The sequence below is a fragment of the Diaphorina citri genome, unplaced genomic scaffold (assembly GCF_000475195.1).
Source record: "Diaphorina citri unplaced genomic scaffold, Diaci psyllid genome assembly version 1.1 scaffold2024, whole genome shotgun sequence".
Lineage (NCBI taxonomy): Eukaryota > Metazoa > Arthropoda > Insecta > Hemiptera > Psyllidae > Diaphorina > Diaphorina citri.
The window spans coordinates 7,912-31,398 of NW_007379450.1; the positions used below are offsets into that span (position 1 = coordinate 7,912).

Here is a 23,487-nt window from a genome sequence, read left to right on the forward strand (position 1 = left end):
TAACTCTTGGATTAATCAGTTTTAAAAAAGAAAAAATTGGTTGATTTTTTTAAAAAAAAAAAAAAAAAAAAAAAAAATCAGATAATCAGGTTCTTTAATCCCAAAGTTAAACTTGAACCGAATTTAATCAGCTAATCAGGTTGCTTAATCCTAAAATTAAATTTAAACCGAATTTAAACTCCCATTGTGGTCCTGGTCCTATAACAATACAGATGGGGGCCTATTCCATGAAAAGCAATACATTTTGCACTGTACAAGTGTACAGTGTACACTAGCCATGACATATAGGTCATTTTACAGAAAAAAGGGAATTTAGCTTGAAAAAAAAAAAAAAAAACTTGGAAAGCCAGCCCAGTTAGAGCTTGGAGGTTCGATTTTCGCCCGGGGCAAACTTTATCCTGAACAGATAAGGCTCGTTCTTAGAACGGCTGAATTTCTCCTATACTGTACTCCTTCTCCCTTCGATTTCGGGACGATAGAACCTTCGCTGTTACAATTCTCTCTATCAAGCATTTAAAGAAAGAAATAAATAAAAATGTCGTGATGCTAGCACAACAAAATGTATGCAATCTGAAGTGCAAAATGTAAGTTGCTTTCAAACTATGCAAGAAGGCAAGCGAGGTTCGAAGCTTTGAGATGAGAGAGTTGTGTTCGACTGTGTGACTTTGAAGTCAGTCATCATATGAAATTTTTCTTTGGATTAGTATGGACTGGGAGCTGGTGTGATAGGCGGCCATTGTCCGAACTAGTCTAAAGAGAAATTTCGTATGATGACTGACTTAAAACTCACACAATCAAAAATTTCTCTATGGATTAGTTTGGACTGGCAGCTGGTGTGATAGGGGGCCATTGTCCGAACTAGTTCAAAGAGAAATTTCGTATGATGACTGACTTTTTTTTTATTTTTATTAAAACTCACATAATCGAATACAACTAAGCTTGCAATAATTCTTTTGGGGTGTACTATGCGACAGTGCCCAATTCCTGGGGTTTCCTTCTTCAAGTGACACGCAGGCCCAACTTAATTATTAACAGTGCTTTAGAGAATATAGATTAGGAAAAGAATTAAACAATAATAAAATAGTAATAATATGAAGTAGGCCATTGTCCGAACTAGTCCAAAGAGAAATTTCGTATGATGACTGACTTAAAACTCACACAATCGAATACAACTAAGCTTGCAATAATTCTTTGGGGTGTACTATGCAACAGTGCCCAATTCCTGGGGGTTCCTTCTTCAAGTGATACGTAGGCCCAACTTAATTATTAACAGTGCTTTAGAGAATAATAGATTAGGAAAAGAATTAAACAATAATAAAATAGTAATATGAAGTGAACAGAAATATTGTTTAGTACCTAGGCATAATTATGTGTGGGGACTGGTTTGACTCCCGGTGTAAGAGGTTTCTGTACAAAGAAAAATCTGGTGTGGCTACTACACAGCTTTCTAATTATCTAATGCATTACGTAAAAAGACAAAAATAGACAGTATTTAAAGAGATAATTCATTTAAACAAAGCTTTGAAAAACGTTCACCTCCATAGCAAATTTTGAGTGCGAAGGGCATCCACTCGTAATTTTTTTGTAGCCAAAACCAAATGTCAGCCCAAAAGCAATCGCCCCCCGGGCTGATTGTGAGGCTGACGAAAAAACGCCGACCCCGTCTGAACACGGGAAAAGGCGATGAAGAAGATTGTGTGTTTATCTGCATAAATATTAAATATTAAACTTTTACCATATCTCTAACCATTTTGTCGGTATAGCTGAAAACCACCAAAAAACGGTCGAAATCCGTCCAAAAGCGGTCAAAATACCGCCAAGCGCAGCTTGATATTTTAACAGGTTAAAGACAACTTACTATTACTAGCCAATAAAGCTACAGTGGTTATAGCAGAATAGTATTGTTGTAGGACTAGACCAGATCAGTTGAATTTATAGCTAATATCTCAATGTTACCACCACTAATGCCATTCTTCTGTTGCTCTGTTATAGGTACTCACCGCATTATGAGATACCATTAAGGATGATATCAACATGTTACATGTTATGGTGAAGTCATAGTTTGGTGTTAGAGATTAAATATGTGTGTTATTTTGTCAGCTTAAATAACACACAATAAGCAATCAATAATATGTTGAATGCAATCAACTTGGTGGTTTTTTCTTCATTATTTTAGAAAGAAAGTTCTTTACCACCTGGCCTATTTCAATACTATGGATTAATTTGTTTATTTTTGTTTTTCTTTTTTTAATTTGGCAAGAAATTTTCAGTCATTTCAATTTATTGTTGAGGTTTATACTCACAGTTTTAAAGTGCTGCATTTCAAATTTACAATGAAATAATGCCAGGATGACACAAACATGCATTTGAATAGGAAATGTTTTTTTTTTTTTTTAATATCCATTATTTTGCTGAACGAAAATAAAACCAATATTTTTTTCCTACAACTGAAATGACTTTTAGTATTTAATTTCTTCTTTTTCTCTTTTTCAAACCGTACATTACGGCGCGAACGACATGTACAAAACATTGTTAAAGCGCCTAATGGAAAAAAAAAAACCGTACATTTCAAAAAAGAGGGAGGGAATAAAACAACACAGGGGATTATTCATTTTTAATTAAATATTTTTTTATATATATAATTAAATTATGAAAAATTCTAGAATCATCGATTTTTTAGTAAGTTATTTATAATATAGTATAATAGCTTTCATATAGTTATTTTAAATTTTATATTATCTTATATGAATTTTATATAGAAATTGACCATTGTACAATGTACTTCAATGTATTTTATGTGCAAATAAAACATATTCAATTCTATTCTGTTCATAACATGAGGGGAAATTGGCATATTTTAGGCAGTCTTATAGTGTATGTTATTTATTTACTTACACGCTAAGCAACAAGGCCATGTGTGTTACAATATATGTATTCTACAAAGATATTGTCCAAAGCAGCGTCCAGAACTCTATACTATGGTCGATGGACTTCAAGCGTGCCTTAGTCTTCAGAAACTTTCATGGACTTAGTCTTCAGAAACTTTCATGGACTTAGTCTTCAGAAACTTTCATGGACTTAGTCTTCAGAAACTTTCATATGTTCAAATAGCATCAGAAAGAAAGTTAAATCCAGGTTCTACCATCGGGGGAGTTTACATATACCTTTTTTTCGTAATCGGGGGAATTTACATTGGATAGGACGAGGGAAGATTAGCTATAAAAATGCTAGGATTAAAAATGCTAGAATCATTAATATTAATATATATTTGTGTTTCTAATTGTATTATGTATAAACATTGTTAAAATACTATCATGTATTTGGACAATAAAAATAATTGAATTGAATCGATTTTTTAGTAAGTTATTTATAATATAGTATAATAGCTTTCATACAGTTATTTTGAATTTTATATTATCTTATATGAATTTTATATAGAAATCGACCATTCTACAATGTACTTCAATGTATTTTATGTGCAAATAAAAAATATTCTATTCCATTCATAACATGAGGGGAAATTGGCATATTTTAGGCGGCCTTATAGTGTATGTTATTTATTTATTTACACGCTAAGCAACAAGGCCATGGGTGTTACAATATATGTATTCTACAAAGATATTGTCCAAAGCAGCGTCCAGAACTCTATTCTATGGTCGATGGACTTAAAGCGTGCCGGGAGGCCCGCGAACGTCATCGACTAAAACACTAATTTCTGACACTATAAACTTTTTTTCATCGAAATAGTTTGATCTTGCCAAGGTACTTTATATGGGGTCCGGTCGATGTCAATCATCATTGGTCGACTGTGGTGTAGACAAACCTTTAGGTTATATTCCCCATCCGTGCCACAAGCTCTGCTTATACGGGTGGGTATACCATTTATAAGAAAAATGTATGTTCTGAGTTTTTTGTCGATCAAATATAAATGGAAACTTTTTTTTAAGGTACAAACCTTAATAGGCAACTTAGAGCCCGTTCCCATATATCGTGGGTTTCACCCGATTTTTTTTTCTTTTTTTCGAATGTTTTGTAGGCAATGTAATTTAAATGCGAGTGTTCCCACTACACACGACACGATTTTTTTTTCCGAACAAGTGGGAGCAGGCTCTCATTCGATATTAACTTTGTACTTACCTGTAGTCAGTAGTATTTTCGGCGGTCTTGTAGGTGTAGGTTATCACCATGAAGAGGAGGAGGGGGGGACCAAGTTTTATTTCAAACTTCAAAGAGTTATTGAGAAGAAAAAAAAATACATAAACTTTTTAACCATTTTTTAATAATAATAAAAAGAATAATAAGGGAAATAAAAGTTAAATAATAATAAATAATATAAAGAGAATAAACCAGTAGGACAAAGGGGCGGAGGGGAGGAAGAAAGAGAGAGAAGAAGAAGAAAGGACAAAAAGGAGAGAGAGAGAGAGAGAGAGAGAGAGAGAGAGGGGGAGAGAGAGAGAAAGGAAAGAAGAAAAGGATTTTTTTTAAGTATTAAGAGAAATATTTTTCCCCTGTCCATAATTAACCTATCCTTAGGAGGAAAAGAGAAAGGTAGGTAAGAATTAAGAATATAGAGGTTAGGAAAAAAATCATCTATTTTTTTAAAAAAATAAATAATGAAAATTTGGGAAGATTCGAAAATTTCGGATTTCAGTGGTTCGGTAGAAGGTAGAAGGGCTCAATCTGGAGAATCCTCCCACTTTAAACAAAACAAAAAAGAAAGTTGAGAGTACAGAGAAGTTCTGGGAAAAGTAAATTTTCTAGAGGGAGAGGAAGAGAGAGAGAGAGAGAGAGACTACTTGTTTGGATTTAATACTTTACACAAAAGGAATTTCAGAAATTCTACAGGACTAAAAAGAGAGGAGTATTGATGAACAAAAAGGGTTTAAGTTTTAAATCGACGATTTTACGCGGTAAAAAAAGAATGGGTATTTCACCGCTGTTATTTCGTAGCAATGAAACAACTGCTACAGCTTTCAATAACTCTTTAACAGTTGGTCCGATTTTGATGGAAAAAAGCTCAACCCTTAGAGGGAATTGAGCGAATCTATGCTTATATCTTGATTCTCTACGGCTGTATCAAATTGAAATTTACTAATGCAGTAATGCAATGGAATTGACCAGAAGGGGCTCACTCCTAAAAGAGGGAGAAAGATAGAAAGGGAGAGAGAAGAACAGGGGGTAGAAATACAAAGTCTTGGAAGAACAACGCAAGTGAGAGGGAGAGTGGGTTCTAATTCAATTTTAACAGTAGGAGAGGGGAGGGGAGAGGGAGAAATAGAAAAGGATAGATATAGAAACACAGATAACATAGTCTTGGTAGACCAATAACAAGAGGAAGGGTAGGCTTTAATTCAGTAGGTTTTAATTCAACTTTAACGGTAGGAGGGGTAGAGGCAGGGAGGGAGGGGGCGGCGTTGCCAACTAGGACGTCTGACAACACTGTTTGCGCATCGAATCGTTGTGTACGGTAGGTTTGACGTCGATGGTTTCTACGTTGTGAGGTCGGATCGTGTCGCCCTCAGGCGGATCCCGCATCTGTTTCTGCGACACGATTTTGTAGATTTCTGTTGATTTGGCGGCCGAAAATGAGTGTTTGGCGGCGAAGGTTGGCATTGGACGAGGATTGATACGAGAACACAGGTTTTTGGCAGCCGAAAATAAGTGATTTCAGTGTTTGGCAGCAGAAAGTTGATTTTGGGCGGCGAAAGTTGATTGTTGGTATTGGATGAAGAAGTTGATTGTCGGGAACAAAGGTTTTTGGCGGCCGAAAATGAGTGAGCGGTGGAGAAAAGTTGATCGTTTGACGGCGAAGGTTGGTATTGGACGAATATTGGTGCAGGAACAAGGGCAGAGACATGGTGAACAAAAGCGAGCCATCGATCGGGAGAGAGGGAGAAAACAAAACAAAAGAGAGGGAAAAATAAGTAAAAAAAAATTGAAAAGAAAATAACGGATAAAAAATAATCAACTAAACAAATCAAACAAAACGTGTGAAATGAGAAAATAAGTAACTTAAATAGGGGAAAATAAGAAAGAAAACATAAACAACAGAACGAGAAGAAAAAAATCTGGTGTGAACATCACACGACTTTCCTTATCCTATTGAATGATGCTTAGTTGAGTATTATTTTACCCTAACTTAGTTTTATTATACCTACTCGAAATCATTGCAACTTAGGATTAAGATTAGTTAGAAACTTAGTAATAAGATTAGAAATAAGAATTATAATTGTAAATTGTGCATAATGTGTGTTAACAGCATAATAAATTAATAAATATTCAGAAGTCTTTCCTATGTAACTTTTCACGAGAAATCAATCGGTGTACATGTAAGGGTTCTAGGAATGATGGTTCACGAACTAACCGTTTTGTCGGTATAGCTGAAAACCACCAAAAAACGGTCGAAATCCGTCCAAAAGCGGTCAAAATACCGCCAAGCGCAGCACCTATCTCAGAAAAAAGAGCTACTAGGTACATTCAATGTGCTATCAGCATTATCTTTTACTTACTAAAGTCCACTACCTACTTACCTGGATACTTCTAGTGGCAAATTCAACTCCTATGGTAGATTTTGATTCGAGATTGAACTCGTTCCTTGTGAATCGTGAAAGTAAATTACTTTTGCCTACGCCCGAGTCCCCAATCAGAACAACTGCAAAGAAAAGAAACAGTAAGAAAATTAGAGGCCTGTAAGAAAATTGAAGTGTTATATGGTCTGGACACTAAAAAAAAAGAGTCAAAAGATGAAATTTGTGGTTTAAGTAAGACAGCTTTAAGTAATGTTTCCATTGAGTTCTAAATAAAACAAATTAGGTAGGTACCAAAGTACTTATGAGGTAAAAACATGAAATTCACAAGATCTTGTACTTAGGTGCCTAAGTAATTACCTACATCCTTGAATAGAACAGAATATTTATGTAAATTAGCTTCTATGGATAGAGGTAGGTACCTAGGTACCTGAACAAAAAAATACAGATATTCCCACAATGGAGAGGTAGGTACATACCTAGCCATTCATACATGGGTACCTCTAGCTATCTACATAAGTTACATACCAAATACATATGTACTTAACTTGAAAACTAGAAAGAAAAAAAAACTGTGTTGGTCTTAATCGTAATCAGCACTGTCAGCAGTTTTCTAAATAGTTTGATAACAGCTCCCAAGTAATGACTACACATAGCAATATTAGTGGAAAAAATTACTCATGAGTAAATAGGTCCATATGACTTGAGACTTGCTAGTAGTAGGTATGAATCATACTGGTCTAAAACAGTAGAATATCACAGTGTTGGATATACACCTAAATAATGGTGATTGGAAAAATAATGTACAAAAACATCAAATCTACAGGCAATACTGCTTTATATAGGTAACAAATGTTATTTTGAATCAGGGCTGACAAATCTCTTTCTAAATGGTGTTTTTTTTTTTTTTTTTTTTTTTTTTTTTTTTTAAACCACCAGCATATTAAATTTTAAATACAATTTTGGAATACTACTGGTTTGATAGCATTCTTTAAGCCCTTTCTTTTGATAAAATTGGATCTTGAAAAAGTTCGTCCAGTTCAGACTTATGTGGCGAATGGTACAGGTGGGCCAATAAATGGTACACTTACCCTAGGAAAAAAAAGATAGAAAAAAAAACAAACAAACAACAAACACAATAATAATAAGAACAAGAAAGAAAACTCACTTCCTCCCTTGCTGTTCGGGTTGCTGTTGGCCAGGTCCTGGAGCTGGGGCGGTATGGGTTGACTCGCTTCGGTGAGGACGGCAATCAGCTCCTTGGCCTGCTTGCCGTTGTTAGGGGTGAAGAATGTGTACGCGGTCCCGGAGGAGGCACACCGCCCCGTGCGACCAATGCGGTGAATGTAGTCCTCGGAGGAGTTCGGGTAGTCAAAGTTGATCACCTGTGAGGGATGAAATAGAATTAAAGCTCCCTTTACTTTCGAAGTTAAATAAACCCAAGGCCATCAGACTAATTGGAAAAAAATAGAATAGCGTATGTCCTGTTTATACTGCCGAAATGAGACTGAAAAGTCCTTTTACTCCTGCAGTCTAAACAAGGTCTTATGTATTTGGTCCAGTATAAATGCAGCTCCCCCTTTACTTTCAAAGTTAAATAAACCCAAGGCCATCAGACTAATTAAAAAAATAGAATAGCCTATACCCTGTTTATACTGCCGAAATGAGACTGAAAAGTCCTTTTACTCCTGCAGTCTAAACAAGGTCTTATGTATTTGGTCCAGTATAAATGCAGCCTGACTGAAATACCTACAGCCAGAGTTTTTCCTGAGCCAGTCTGGGCAATGCCAACCATGTCCCGTCCACTCAGTGCAATGGGCCAGCCCTGGGCCTGAATAGCGGTGGGCTCCTCGAAGCCTTGACCCTTCAAATGCTGGAGCACAGCATTTGGGAAGCAGCCCTCGGTCAACTCTTGTGTAGGACACGGGATGTTGTTGCCCTTGACAGTGATTTCCTTCTTCTGGCGGAAAGCCTCAACTTCACTTTCTGATCTGAAATCACATTAGAGCAAAATATTGTAGTATAAAAATGCAAAGTCCCTCCGGGAATTTTTTAGCCCATAATTTTAAAGACATTAGTAGGTACCTATGTACCTACCTATTTTGTTCAATATTCAGTTAATTATTACTCGCACTGCGCGCTCGGGAGGTTGCGTATACAGTCGCGCTGCGCGCTCCTGGGTCTTTGCGTGGTTGTGCATGTGGTCGCGCTTCCCGCTCCCTTCTTTACAGTTGCGCTGCACGCTCCCTATTACTACATAATATATGTACCTACATACTTTCATGTAATGATTTAAAATAAAGACTAGAGTCTGCTCTTCCTTTATTCCTTTTAATGTTTCCTAATAACTACCAATGTAATGTTTAAGTCACCCATCCCTTTATTGGCCTTGTTCGGCATAGCTTAACATAGATGACGCTAAAACCAATCTTAAATTAACAAATGAAACCGATGCTAAAACTGATCTTAAATTAAATGTAGTACCCAATTGACTTTTACTAAACTGTCCTGTGACATAAGAATAGAGGTCCATAACAGCAGCGTTCAGTCAAAGTACCCAAGTAGAATTACTCTACTTCCCTATGCACTATCAATACCGTCAGGGTAAGAGATGTGAAAATTAATTCACAACACTCACTACAGAATGATTCTGAGGTGCGGGAAGTAGGTTAAAAAAAAATCCCAAGGCCATGTGTATCAGGAGGTGGCCTTGATTAACAGACTATGCAGTCCTATTAAATATGCAGTCTTGATAAATATTAAACAGACTATGCAGTCCTAATAAATACGAAGAGACTACAATATTGTGTAGTTTTTAAACAGTTCAGGGTTTATACGCTTTTCCTGGAATGAAATTCCATGACTTTTCCAGAAATTTTCCATGAGTTTTCCAGAAAATGAGGGGGGAGGTACTTAAAAATCAGTTAAAATTACACCTTCATTAAAATGAAATATGCAATATGCAGAATGCCAATATGAGGGTAAATGCACCACAGGCCATTTTTTGAAATACTTGATATTTAATTTGAATATTTTAAATTTTTGACCGGGTGGCAAATTCCATGACTTTTCCAGGTTTCTCTAAGTTTTCAAGATTTTCCATGACTTTATGGAGTTTATGGCCGATTTTCAGATTCCATGACTTTCCCAGGTTGCGTATAAACCCTGCAGTTGGTACTAAAATTAGAATGTAGTACTCAATTGACTTTTACTAAACTGTCCTGTGACATAAGAATAGAGGTCAATAACAGCAGCGTTCAGTCAAAGTACCTGAGGATTTACTATACTTCCCTATGCACTATCAATACTGTCAGGGCAAGAGATGTGAAAATCAATTCACAACCCTTGCTACAGAATGATTCTGAGGTGCAGGAAGAAAAAGGGACTTGGTTTTTTTTTATCTAAATTTATAGCAATGAAACTATACTCTTGATATAACATTTGTCTGATGGGAGACAAACACATCACTATTTTTAATTTAAGAAATGTGTTCTCTTCAATAAAATATAACAGATGTGATAATTTCAAGCAAAACTAACAATAGTATCATGTAAGTTAGATGAACAATTAACCTTTTGCGGACAGATTCATGTGTCACATGAAATCATGGTTCCGCCATTATGGTAGGAGAAATATAACTTAAATCTGGCATGTAGTACCCAATTGACTTTTACTAAACTGTCCTGTGACATAAGAATAGAGGTCCATAACAGCAGCGTTCAGTCAAAGTACCTGAGGATTTACTATACTTCCCTATGCACTATCAATACTGTCAGGGCAAGAGATGTGAAAATCAATTCACAATCCTGGCTACAGAATGATTCTGAGGTGCAGGAAGAAAAAGGGACTTGGTTTTTTTTTATCTAAATTCATAGCAATGAAACTATACTCTTGATATAACATTTGTCTGATGGGAGACAAACATATCACTATTTTTAATTTAAGAAATGTGTTATCTTCAATAAAATATAACAGATGTGATAATTTCAAGCAAAACTAACAATAGTATCATTCAAGTTCAATGAACAATTAAGATTCTCACCATGCCTATCAATTTAATAATTCCATGCCCTCCTTTTAGACTTATTTGCTAGACTGGGTCTTGTAAGACCACTCTTTACATAGTCTACCAAGTTTATAGAATAGTGTACTCTATTCTCTTAGAAGAGTGCTCTATGACCTGCATAGACTACTCTATGAATTTTGTTCTCTGTAGGAAGTGGTCTAATGAGACCAAGTCTAACAAAACAGTCTCCAGTGTACTAGCACATAAACAGAAAAGCATTCAAAAACATTGGAACAAACTTCAGTGTCTATGCAATCTTATGCATAAGTGGGGAAAGCCCGACTCTCTTGCTTGTGACTGTGGAGCTGAAGGTCAAACAATACATCACATTGTTGAGGAATGTTCCCTCAGATCCTACACTTAAATGAACAATGACTTCTACACTGGCGATGACAGAGCTATCTCATACATGGAGAATCTTGATATCCGACTCTGATTTACTGTTCTTTTTTACTTTCTATTACTACAGTATAGCGAAGCTATACTAGTAATGAAAGTATTGCAATCGGTCCAAATTTTCAAAATCGGGAAATGGGTGGAAATATCCGTTTTGGGGTCCCCTGATTCCAAAAAAGTGGTTTTTAGCCCATGGTCTGTACGTAACGTACGTACGTACTACAGGTTTAAATGGGAAAAAGTAAATAGTTGTGAACAAAATATCTCAAGAACGGTTTATCGTAGAGAAATGAAATTTGGTATGCTATCCCGGCATGGTCCAAGGACGCGACTGTAACAATTTGGTAAAAATCGGATAGTCACCCATCCAGATATCAACCAAAGTAATTGTTACTTAACCCTCATTTCGGGGGAAATGTTGAAAAGGTTGGGAACAAAATATCTCAAGAACCGTTTGTCGTAAAGCGATGAAATTTGGTATGCTATCCCGGCATGGTCCAAGGACGCGACTGTAACAATTTGGTAAAAATCGGACAATCACCCATCCAGATATTAACCAAAGTAATTGTTACTTAACCCTCATTTCGGTGTACACTGAGTGAATGTTGTGTAAATAAGATCCCTAGTTCTTATCAGACTAGGAGGTTCTTCTTATCACTTATCAATTCATACTGAATTACCTTACTTATTACAACCTGTGGGGGATAGCTAACTGCATTCTGTAGTTGTTGTGGAAGCTTGATTCCCTTTCTTCATTGCAAGATACCGTTAGTGTGAAAGTTTTTAATCCCATCAGAATGGCTGAGGTAAGATTCACAATAGTTTAATTAACATTTTATGTGTAGGTGTTTTTGCTCAAATTAATTCACAAGACAATGTCATGAAAATAGTGGGGCAATAGGGGCTCTATCCCAAACTGCTAAGTTTTACAGGTATGTACAAATGTACATACTACCTTGTACAAATGTACATACTACCTAAAAGGTATTTTGACTCTTGCATAAAGGCCCAAGTTATTAGGTACCTATGTACTGTAACTATCATAATTAGATATCTATTATTTTTTCAGATTGAGAAGTTTGTGAACATCTACCGAACCCTTGCTCAGTTTCCATCGATTAGTTCGGGGTATATTTTGAAAAATGGCATCAGCTCAGTCAAGGACTCTATCACTGTTCTATCATCTTGGACCCAGAGGAATCTGGAACGGACCAAAAACACAAAATTCCAGCAAACCCATGTAGTCAATTTGAGCACGAAAGACAAGACCAATATGATTCCTACTGATACTTCTAATGAGTAAGTTTAAAGAAGACCTGCCAAAGTTAAAAATAATAATAATAATAAAAAAATGTACAATTAAGTACAATGAATTATTCTCTCAGCCATGTACATTTGTTCATATTATTATCCTCTCAAATATACGAGACCTTGTAACTGTTGGGGTAAAGAGACTTTTCAGCCCTATTCAGACCAGATAAACAAGTTGTGTTGTTCTATTATATACTACTAAAACTAACAGATAAGCAGTTCAATACTTCCTTATCATCCTAGTATACTTCCTAGTATTTTATTTAAGCACACCTAATTTTACCCATTCATTTTTTTTTTTTTTAGAAGACCAGGTAGATCAATTTGTGTGCCTTGGAGAAGAAAAAAAGATCTAAAAACTGAAGACTGGTTTCAGGAAAAGGGCCCACAAAATCTCAACTGTCACCCACCATCTCTCAAATAATGTGTCTTTAAGCTCCCTTTGGTTAATTGATCATTGAGATCACAAACCAAATTTATTTGCAAGGCAGACACATTTTGGTGAAATTTAGCAATACTAAAATCTTATGTTCCGGCGTGAACAACCAGGGTATTCCTGTGTTAAAACGCCTTATCAAAAAAAAAAAAAAATCTCATCACCAAGATAAAATTTCACTCCCCAAGTAGCCAAGTACAAATAAACACCTATCAACTAGCCTGACTGAAATACCTACAGCCAGAGTTTTTCCGCTCATATGACGCGCATGAGCTATGGTATCATCATCTTGAACAATGCCCCTCTAGGAACCTTTTAAAACTCATGACGATTTTTTGTTTATTTCATAGAATAGAAAAAGAAAATACCATAAACACTAATGGAGACGTAAGAATCTAGGTTTGACTCCACCAAAAAAGTCTTTTATCTCGAGAAGATTTCCATATTTAGATACGTAGGTAGGGTAAGTGTACCATTTATTCGCCCACTTAAAAAACGTACCTTTTATTGGCCCACCTGCCCACATTTATTTTTCTAATTTTTGTTTTTATGACTACAATTTTTGAATAGCACTGGTTCGATAGCAGTCTTTAACCTTTAAGCCCTTTCTTTTGATGAAATTGGATCTTGAAAAAGTTCGTCCAGTTCAGACTTGTGTGGCGTATGGTACAGGTGGGCCAATAATACCTACCGCCAGAGTTTTTCCCGAGCCAGTCTGAGCAATGCCAACCATGTCCCGTCCACTCAGTGCAATGGGCCAGCCCTGAGCCTGAATAGCAGTGGGCTCCTCGAAGCCTTGACCCTTCAAATGCTGGAGCACAGCATTTGGGAAGCAGCCCTCGGTCAACTCTTGTGTAGGACACGGGATGTTGTTGCCCTTGACGGTGATTTCCTTCTTCTGACGGAAAGCCTCAACTTCACTTTCTGATCTGAAATCACATTAGAGCAAAATATTGTAGTATAAAAATGCAAAGAGCAAATTAGATAGAAACAAGCTGGGTCCATCCCTCCGGGAATTTTTTAGCCCATAGTTTTAAAGACAATTAGTACCTACCTATTTTGTTTAATATTCAGTTAATTATTACTCGCACTGTGCACTCGGGAGGTTGCGTATACGGTCGCGCTGCGTGCTCCTGGGTCTTCGTGCGGTTATGCATGTGGTCGCACTTCCCACTCCCTTCTTTACGGTTGCGCTGCACGCTCCCTATTACTACATAATATATGTACCTGTACCTACATACTTTCATGTAATGATTTAAAATAAAGACTAGTGGCTGTTCTTCCTTTATTCCTTTTAATGTTTCCTAATAACTACCAATATAATATTTAAGTCACCCATCCCTTTATTAGCCTTGTTCGGCATAGCTTAACATAGATGACGCTAAAACCGATCTTAAACTAAGAACTGAAACTGATGCTAAAACCAATCTTAAATTAAATGAATCGTTCCCAAGAAGAACGGCCTATGTGATTTTTGCTACTTTTCAGGAGAGACATTTTAATACAGTGATGTGGAAATTTTGGTTTGAGTTAATGGCTGTCAGGCATTTTACTTCAGTAACGAGGGCAAAGGTTAAATTAGCCATAAAAAGTACTCTTGTTTCAGTAGAAAAAAAAACAAAGTAAAAACGACTTTATTTCAGCAAAAAAATTATTTAGAGCCTTTTAGTTTCCAGACAAAGGCTTAAGTTTCAATCAGGAGCATCAGCTATTATCACTTTAGTTAGATATTGGAAACAGCATGCTGTCTGGGAGTAGAACAGGAGAACCCTGGACTACAAGACAACTACCTGGTACCACTCATATGACGCGCATGAGCTATGGTATCATCATCTTGAAAACCGGAACCTCTTGTCCAAAGACTTACTTATGACTTGTGAGATTAAGTCTAATCCTATGCAATCAGAATTAGGTACAGTAGAACCTTGATTATTTCAACCCCAAAATCAGTTCAAAATGGGGTACCATCATTTCCTTCTTCTGTATCTAAATTTTGCCCCCTTTTCCATTGTTTTATACGGAATTTCAATTATTTCAAGTACCCTTGGTTCCAATTAGTTGAAATTATCAAGGTTCTACTGTATGTCCAACTTAAGACAATGTGTGATCAGATAGGGCAAACTTTTGGTTTACCTATTATCTGTGACTCACGATACCATTTCTCAAAGGGTACAAGAGGATTCTTAGGTAATAAGAGTGTACTTACCAAGTTCACGAATCAGACTGAACAGACGCTTCTCTTTCTCGTAGTCCTGAACAACTTCAATCACCTGGGAAATGTTGTGATTTGCCGAGAGTTGCAGGGAGCCAATGTTAACCTGAGAGGAAGAAAATGAAAATAATTGTGAGTTAAAAATGATGGTAAATTAAATTAATAAATGTAAAAATCCTCTGGTTAACTTGAAAATTAGTCTGTTAAAGTTGAAAATAGGGCTTGCACATTAGAGGGATATAGTGCAACTCTATGCTTTCAAAATTCGCTGGACAACACCTGAAAATACAAACCTATGACAATGATGCAAACCTTTTAATTGGAGAGGCTTTGAGGTAGAGACACACTACCATTGGGAGTCAGAAAAATGTATGTGATGTGATGGTAGTGTAGCTGTCCTGAATGAGATCATCTACGTCCTACATTATTATGGGAAAACTTTGGACTACATCTTTCTGACTTTCTATGAGTTCAAGTGAAGTGACGTGACGTGACGTGACGTGACGGTAGTGTTTCTACCTTCAATGTCCAAAAGGCAGGGTGTCTACCAAAATGGAAAAATAAAATTCCCTGACTTTTCTCGGTTTTCCAGTCCATTTTTTCCAAATTTCCAGTCTACTTTTCCTGGCTACAGAATGATTCTGAGGTGCAGGAAGAAAAAGGGACTTGGTTTTTTTTTATCTAAATTCATAGCAATGAAACTATACTCTTGATATAACATTTGTCTGATGGGAGACAAACATATCACTATTTTTAATTTAAGAAATGTGTTATCTTCAATAAAATATAACAGATGTGATAATTTCAAGCAAAACTAACAATAGTATCATTCAAGTTCAATGAACAATTAAGATTCTCACCATGCCTATCAATTTAATAATTCCATGCCCTCCTTTTAGACTTATTTGCTAGACTGGGTCTTGTAAGACCACTCTTTACATAGTCTACCAAGTTTATAGAATAGTGTACTCTATTCTCTTAGAAGAGTGCTCTATGACCTGCATAGACTACTCTATGAATTTTGTTCTCTGTAGGAAGTGGTCTAATGAGACCAAGTCTAACAAAACAGTCTCCAGTGTACTAGCACATAAACAGAAAAGCATTCAAAAACATTGGAACAAACTTCAGTGTCTATGCAATCTTATGCATAAGTGGGGAAAGCCCGACTCTCTTGCTTGTGACTGTGGAGCTGAAGGTCAAACAATACATCACATTGTTGAGGAATGTTCCCTCAGATCCTACACTTAAATGAACAATGACTTCTACACTGGCGATGACAGAGCTATCTCATACATGGAGAATCTTGATATCCGACTCTGATTTACTGTTCTTTTTTACTTTCTATTACTACAGTATAGCGAAGCTATACTAGTAATGAAAGTATTGCAATCGGTCCAAATTTTCAAAATCGGGAAATGGAAGTACCGAGCTGTCATGAGAGAAGTTCAAATCAACGATGTCAAAAAGTTCCATCTAGAAATTTGGAACCACTACAACATTATCAAGAATATTTCCTTGGATTCACTGGAAATTCATGGTGATGTTTATTCTGATGGTAAGTATTGAACATTCATAGCTCTGAAGCTCTGGTAATCATGAGGTTATAGGATCTGATGTGTATTTTTATTGTTATTAAAAAAATAAAAATTGTGATGGTAAGTACTTACTTACTTGTCCTCTACTGCTCCAACCACTGAGCTACCAACCCCTATCAAAAAAAAAAAAAAAAAAATTATTGTAGGGATTAAACCACTTTTCAATCCTCCAAGCAGGCAAAATAAAAAAAAGTTAAAAAAATAAATTGTAGGTATTAAGTCACTTTTCAATCCTGCAAGTAGGTAACTTTTGTTCCACTTTTATTAAGCCAAATGATTTGAAACTTGGTACATTTACATATTTGGTAAGTAGGTACCTTGGAAGGTTATTCTATGACACATTGTATGTTCACTTAATTACCTACTTACATACTTGGTAATGGTAATACCTAATAACACCCCTACCTGCCCTTTTTTTACTTGGAGTTTTCCTCTACGAATGCACACCAAGTTTTCCTTATAAAATTACCTACTCATTTTCATCTCAGGTGAATTCGGAAGTTTTGTTTGGTCCAACAACGAAGACAAGCTCTTGTACATAGCTGAACAGAAGGTACCCAAAGCAGAACCGTTCTACAAACCAAAGCCTCACAACCAAGATGTGTCTCCTAGCTCCAGTGCTGATTCTTCTTCCAGCTCTGAGAAACCCATCAAGGTAGGAAAAACCATTCCAATGGAGGAGTTGCAATTGGGAAAATATTATTATTAAAATGTCGATTTACTATCAAAAATTCCCTTCAATCCCCCAGATTAGTATTAGACTGTGCTGCTTAGCAGGCAGATTTTTCTAATAAATCCATCACTTCTATTTTAACTTCTAGAAAGCATGTAGGACACAATAAACAAAGGTTCATCAAGAGGGGGTGAAACTAGTTTACCCATAAAAAAATTCTCCTTTTTTTTATTACTTAAGTAATGAGAAAGTATTGTTTACATGAAATGATTACTAGGATTGGCACAAATGAGTGATTCTATCTTTCTTTCGATTGAAAATGAATAAAAAGACCTATTTTCCTTATCTTTTCCCTTTTGGAAGCAAAGGCCTTAGGAGTTAGAGTCCCCTCTATGAAACCCCTTGAGAGAAAAAAAGAATGACTGTTAAATAAGAACGACAGTATAACAAGACTAACAAGGTACCTACAAGACTCTTAAAATCTTGTAAGGGACTTTACAGTCCTATCCCAGCAGGATACAGTATAACAAGACTAACAAGGTACCTACAAGACTCTTAAAATCTTGTAAGGGACTTTACAGTCCTATCCCAGCAGGATAAACAAGGTATATTCTATTCTATTCTATTCTATTCTATTTTATTCTATTCTATTTTATTCTATTCTATTTTATTCTATTCTATTCTATTCTATTCTATTCTATTGACTCTCAACCCCAGGGTGCCGAGTACCTCTATCGTCAAGACTGGGGTGAGCAGCTCGTAGGCAAAATCCAGTCGGTCATCGTGGTGTACGACCTCGCCTCGGACGCCCTGTCCATACTGAAGGGCATACCCGATGACCTTTGCCCGGGGCAGGTAGTTTGGGCGCCGGAAGACAACGGAGTGGTTGGGGTAGCGTGGAAAACCACGCCAAGGAAACTCGGCCTTATCTTCTGTACGTCGCGCCTATCGTATGTGTTCCATTTGAATCGAGATGGAGAATTCCGTGAGTATTCTTCTTCTTCGCCTTTTCCCGTGTACAGACGGGGTGGGCGTTTTTCGTCAGCCTCTCTGTCAGCTCCAACTAGGGTGATTGCTTTGGGCTGACATTTGGTTTTGGCTACAAATTTTACGAGTGGATGCCCTTCGCACTCAACCTTTGCTATTTCTCTAGTATTATTTATATATTTAAACAAAAAAAAGGCATTATGGCAGGATTCTCACACAGTGAGCTCTTCCACCCAACCAAAAATAGGATTTCGATTGCAAATATTTCAACGTGTTACTTTCTGGTGTTCTTGTGTTGACCCAGCACTTAAATGGGAAGTGTTGTGTCTCTTCTCGCCCATCTGATGAGAGGCATACTACGGGATGGGCATGCTACGACACAGACCACATGAGTGTAGCTAGTTCTATTTCTTCCTGATTCCTTACAAGACCTGGGGTTTCTACTGTCAATTAGTCAATTTTATACCTCTGTTTTCCCTCCCTGTCCCTTCCTAATTCCCTATAGGACCGGGGATATTTTTCTGGTTTTTACAATGTTGGGGCGGGGTTCCTGATTGTTTGCTTGCAGACCAGTTTTCGCGCTGTTAGCACCCGAAACCCGGTGGTAGACCTTCAAACCGCGGCCTTTACGTCCGATATTATCGACTGGTAAGCGAACTAGCCCATGGGAAAAGCGAGAAAAGCCCCCCGATTCCGATAATTTCCCATTTCCCCCTCTTGAAAGTACATATCTGGGTTTCCTATGTGTACGTACAGTTTCACATCAAAAATCAGGGTTATCCTTTTTTTTCTTCCTTTTTTTTAATGGCTTACCTTATTTTATTTTGACTAGGGTTCTTAGTTGGGGATTATTATTTACACCGACTCGAGTTTCCATTATCTAGCCAAGGTAAGCCATTATCTAATTTGGGTGTCTAATATGAATCTAATTTAATAATTCCTTTTTTTTTTGTTATTATTTCTTTTTTTTAATTTAAGGTTTTTAATTATAATTTGTGAATTTATTCTGTACCAAATGCATAAGACCTTGTTTAGACTGTGGGAGTAAAGGAACTTTTCAGTCTCATTTCGGTAGTATAAACAGGGTATATTCTGTTCTATCCCTCCAAAAATCTATCTCATATCCCCCCCCCTCCCTGAATTTACATATTTCTTCCCTCTTTGAAAATTTCTTACAAATTTCCCTCTTTCACTTCTGCATGTTTTTCTTTTTCTGATTATATTGTAGTGCATGTTTTGGTTCTCTTTGTAGTGGGTATTCGCATATTATAAGCTTGATCCAACTTTTAGGGCTGTTTGCCCCTACACCTAAGAATATTATACAATATAATATTGTATACAATATTATCTAGTGCATGTTTTGGTTCTCTTTGTAGTGGGTATTCGCATATTATAAGCTTGATCCAACTTTTAGGGCTGTTTGCCCCTACACCTAAGCGTCAGATTGGGGTAGGTATATCCTGAACAAAATACATTTATTTTGTATGATATGAGAATATTTATTTATTTTTATCAAGAAGTATACATAGGTATCTATTAAAAAAAAAAAAAACGTTTTGGAAGGTTTCGGCCCGAGCGGGAATCGAACCCGCAACCAGGCGCTACCTTCCTAGGTAACTAGGCTGGCGAAACATCTTTTTCTTTTCATTTTTAGATGTTTGATAAAGGGAAGTGTAACTGCTAAGGTCTCATCGTCAAAACATCTTTGGCACGTACAGCTGGTACACACATTGATTTCGTTTTCAGGGCCGCTGTTGAGAGCGGCTTCGACTACGCTTCCCTGGACGCTACCAGCGACCAGGAGCGGCTCACTCAGGTGTTCAACAGGATGCGTCAAATGTCGCCCCTAGCACATATCGACAAGGTACCTTTACACTGGGGCAATTTAGGAAGCAACCGGCAACAGCAACCTGCAGCATGCGGCATTGCCGCGCCGTAAAATTCCCTGGATAAATTCCGTGCTTCGGCTGGGATTGAACCCACGCCCTCCTGATTACCAGGCGAGCGTCTTAACCACTACCCTACCGAGGCAGGGGTAAAAGAGTTAACGAGATTACTGAAGAGTTATTGAGAAGTTATTGAGCAGAAGACTGAGTAAGTGAGATTGTTTGAAAGAAAAACTACTTTAAAATATTCAATAGAAGTGTGTAAATGTAAATAGTGAGTAATATGAATAACTCTTTTCAGTGGACCACTCTGTCAATGAGTCAGATTCTAACTCCCTAGGTCCCTAAACCTGTCGCTTGGTAAACAGGAGGGCGCTAGTTCGATCCTAGCTGAGGCATGAAAGATTATTATTTATTTATTTTAGGTTTGACCTGTAACAACCAAGGACCTGTAACAACCAAGTCTTATCGTTCCGAAATCGAATAGAGAAGGACGACAAGAAATTAGAAAGCTAGCCGTTCCAAGAACTTAAAACAAGAAGTTTGATAGAGTGAACTGACTCACTCTCTGAGTAGTCCACTAAAACGAGTTAGTTCTTTCTATAATTAACTCACTCACATCTCTAATATTCACTGAAAAACATACAACTAAAACAATTTAAATTTGAACTACATTTCTAATGACTGAAATAAAAACCACTACAAAACTAAATAATAAATGAGACAAATCTGTTTGGTATTTTTTCACCTAAAATCACTACAAGAAAAAAACAAATTTGTTTCGACTAAAAATTATTATTGTTCTGAACACAATTTTTTTAAAAACCACTACAAAACTAAATAATAAATGAGACAAATCTATTTGGTATTTTTTCACCTAAAATCACTACAAGAAAAAAACAAATTTGTTTCGACTAAAAATTATTATTGTTCTGAACACAATTTTTTTTTCCGATAATTTGTTATTAAATATTCGATTTAAATTAGCAAAAATAAAAATGTCAAGTAAAAATATTGGTTGAGAATTTTTTTATTGCATGCTAGGAAAGGGGGCTTTTACGGATTCAAGTAGACACTATAAAACAGCCAGCGGCGATAGCACGTTGAATACGCACGTTCCTTAAGGATCACTGAGGTTAAGCAACGTTGCGCGTGGTTGGTATCCGGATGGGTGACCATATGAGCAATCGCGTGCTGCCGGATTTTCCCAGTTCCACTCAGGCTGGGTGAGGTTAAAGTGAGTAGGGCTGGTAGCTTGTCGCCAAAATAAGAGGGTAAAAGTGCCCACTTGAATCGTAAAACATGGCATAAGTTTTCAAAAGGAACTATATTTTGTAGGATGTTTCAACAACTACTTTGAAACAAAATGTACCTCGGCACGGCTTCCGCATTAATTCAAGGCACATTACATCCATACCTATCCAAGAACGGAAAAGTTTCCGCCCTGGCCGGGATCCGAACCCAGCATCTCCGAGTTGAGAGTCAATACTGACCACTCGGCCACAGAGGTCGACAACAGAAGTAGTCTTTAAGCGAGACAATGAGATATACGGAGGTGTTGCTAGAAGGAAAAGCGACAGAGAGAAGAAGCAAATAAAAAAGACCCAAAAGGAAAGGAAAACTACAAGAAAGGATTGAAAAGGGGTTTAGAAAATCTGCCCTTTTATCAGCGAGGGGTATAGTAAGATGAAAACTGAAAGCAAGAAAGAGGCCATTGAAAGATCAAAGTAAAGCCCCAGAAACTTTTTTTCCTTTTAATTTTAAACAAATCAACAGGTTGAGCCCAAGTATTCAGAAAGTATTCTTTTCACAATCTGCAAAGATCCTACTGATTACCACGCGACATATCGACAAGATAAAGATCCCCACGCTACTCCTCATTGGAAAGAAAGATTTACGGGTGCCCCCCTCTCAGGGGGTGCACTTCTATCATCGTCTCAAGGCCAACAATGTCACCACCAAGTAAGTAGAAGGTCCCAGGTTCGATGCCCACAAAAAAAGAAAAACAATTTCCGTGAAACTGGTTTCATATTACTTCAAGGCCCATTGTTTTACATCCATGCCTGTTCAGGGAAAAGATTGATTAGAAAATTTCCGTCCCGGACAGGATTCGAAACCAGGCCCTCCAATTTGAAACGCTCTTAACGCTCGTGGGAAACGCTCTTAATTACATTTCCCCTCTTTATTTCTTTCCGAGTTGGTTTTTAATCAATTTTATCTGTAAGACAGATGGTTTGATTTATGTATTCTGATTCAAAAATTTCTCATCAATTGATTGGTTTAGTTCATTTCCATAATTTCTCATCAAATGGTTGATTGATTCATTGATTGGTTGATTTCAGATTGCTGTACTACGACGACAACCATTCTCTATCCACATTGCCAGCTGAGATGGACTCCCTGATCAACTCGGTGATTTGGTTCCATGATCATACGCAATAATCAACTCTTGAGTGATTACTCGATCAATAACTCAATAATCAACACTTGAGTGATTACACAATCAACACAAACTCTTGAGTGACTACAAAATCAAGACTGAGGGATACGCGAACGACATGTTTATAGGTTTATTGCCACCAATGTAGTTCCCCGCTTACGCTAAATTTCATGACTTGGACTCGAACCACCGCCTCCAGATTCAAAGCCCTCCGTGTTAACCACTACACCACTGAGGTTGATTGTAGGAAGGAAATTAATATAATTAGCTGAATCTTGAGTGATTACTCGATCAAGAACGCAATAATCAACACTTGAGTGACTACAAAATCAAGACTGAGGGATACGCGAACGACATGTTTATAGGTTTATTGCCACCAATGTAGTTCCCCGCTTACGCTAAATTTCATGACTTGGACTCGAACCACCGCCTCCAGATTCAAAGCCCTCCGTGTTAACCACTACACCACTGAGGTTGATTGTAGGAAGGAAATTAATATAATTAGCTGAAATTTTCGATGGTCAAATTTTTCCCCCCGAGTGGAAAGCTCTTTTGGAAATGGGCTCTTTATTTCACATAACAGGGATTTAAACCGAAGTCTTCCGTACTTTCTGTAGGAAATGCTATATCATTTACAATATATGTTACAATAATTCTAATTATTAGCAGGTAGTATAAACTACCTACTTGACTGGACGTCAGTAATATACGCGAGTAGTCAATTCTGGAGAATCACCAACATAGCCAATTAGCCAGTATGTATTTATCTGTTAACAATTTATCTGAAAAAAATAATAATAAATAAATAAAAATAAACAAACGCATTTTTTATTATTTAGAAAAAAATCTAGATCATTTTCTACTTCATTTGTTTTTATTTATTTGTAAAACTTTTGATCAACTGGAGGCAAAACCAATTCGGTCCGCCATAAAATACTAAATAAATTACTAACAAAAT

General features: G+C 36.8%; 2 protein-coding genes and 1 long non-coding RNA gene across 3 annotated transcripts in view; 2 read left to right on the top strand and 1 right to left on the bottom strand.

Annotated features, from left to right (window-relative positions):
• LOC103517967 overlaps nucleotides 1-2,378 on the top strand; it is a 10,289-nt gene extending 7,911 nt beyond the window's left edge. The window contains exon 2 of the long non-coding RNA XR_541830.3: nucleotides 1,993-2,378. This is a non-coding gene — a long non-coding RNA (uncharacterized LOC103517967). The remainder of the gene's footprint in view (nucleotides 1-1,992) is intronic.
• A 2,837-nt stretch (nucleotides 2,379-5,215) lies between these two features.
• LOC113471031 (ras-related protein Rab-11A-like) lies at nucleotides 5,216-5,885 on the bottom strand. Its single transcript, XM_026829883.1, has one exon. It carries the CDS (start codon nucleotides 5,611-5,613, stop codon nucleotides 5,422-5,424), a length of 192 nt encoding a protein of 63 aa, XP_026685684.1. The 5' UTR covers nucleotides 5,614-5,885; the 3' UTR covers nucleotides 5,216-5,421.
• Nucleotides 5,886-11,587: 5,702 nt separating this feature from the next.
• Nucleotides 11,588-22,759, top strand: LOC103517973 (acylamino-acid-releasing enzyme-like). Its single transcript, XM_026829888.1, has 10 exons — nucleotides 11,588-11,795; nucleotides 12,059-12,289; nucleotides 15,987-16,143; nucleotides 16,363-16,503; nucleotides 17,032-17,198; nucleotides 17,934-18,284; nucleotides 18,709-18,851; nucleotides 19,950-20,067; nucleotides 21,945-22,051; nucleotides 22,432-22,759. The coding sequence occupies exons 1-10, from the start codon at nucleotides 11,787-11,789 to the stop codon at nucleotides 22,529-22,531; spliced, it is 1,524 nt and encodes a 507-aa protein (XP_026685689.1). The 5' UTR covers nucleotides 11,588-11,786; the 3' UTR covers nucleotides 22,532-22,759.
• The last annotated feature ends 728 nt before the right edge of the window (nucleotides 22,760-23,487 follow it).

What these genes read in the sequence shown, in the direction of transcription:
- LOC113471031 (XM_026829883.1), bottom strand. Translation starts at nt 5,613, where the DNA reads ATGCCAACCTTCGCCGCCAAACACTCATTTTCGGCCGCCAAATCAACA.
- LOC103517973 (XM_026829888.1), top strand. An exon ending in TGGTGATGTTTATTCTGATG is followed by an intron (nt 16,504 to 17,031) that starts GTAAGTATTGAA and finishes TTTTCATCTCAG; the next exon opens with GTGAATTCGGAAGTTTTGTT. An exon ending in CTCTGTCAGCTCCAACTAGG is followed by an intron (nt 18,285 to 18,708) that starts GTGATTGCTTTG and finishes AATTCCCTATAG; the next exon opens with GACCGGGGATATTTTTCTGG.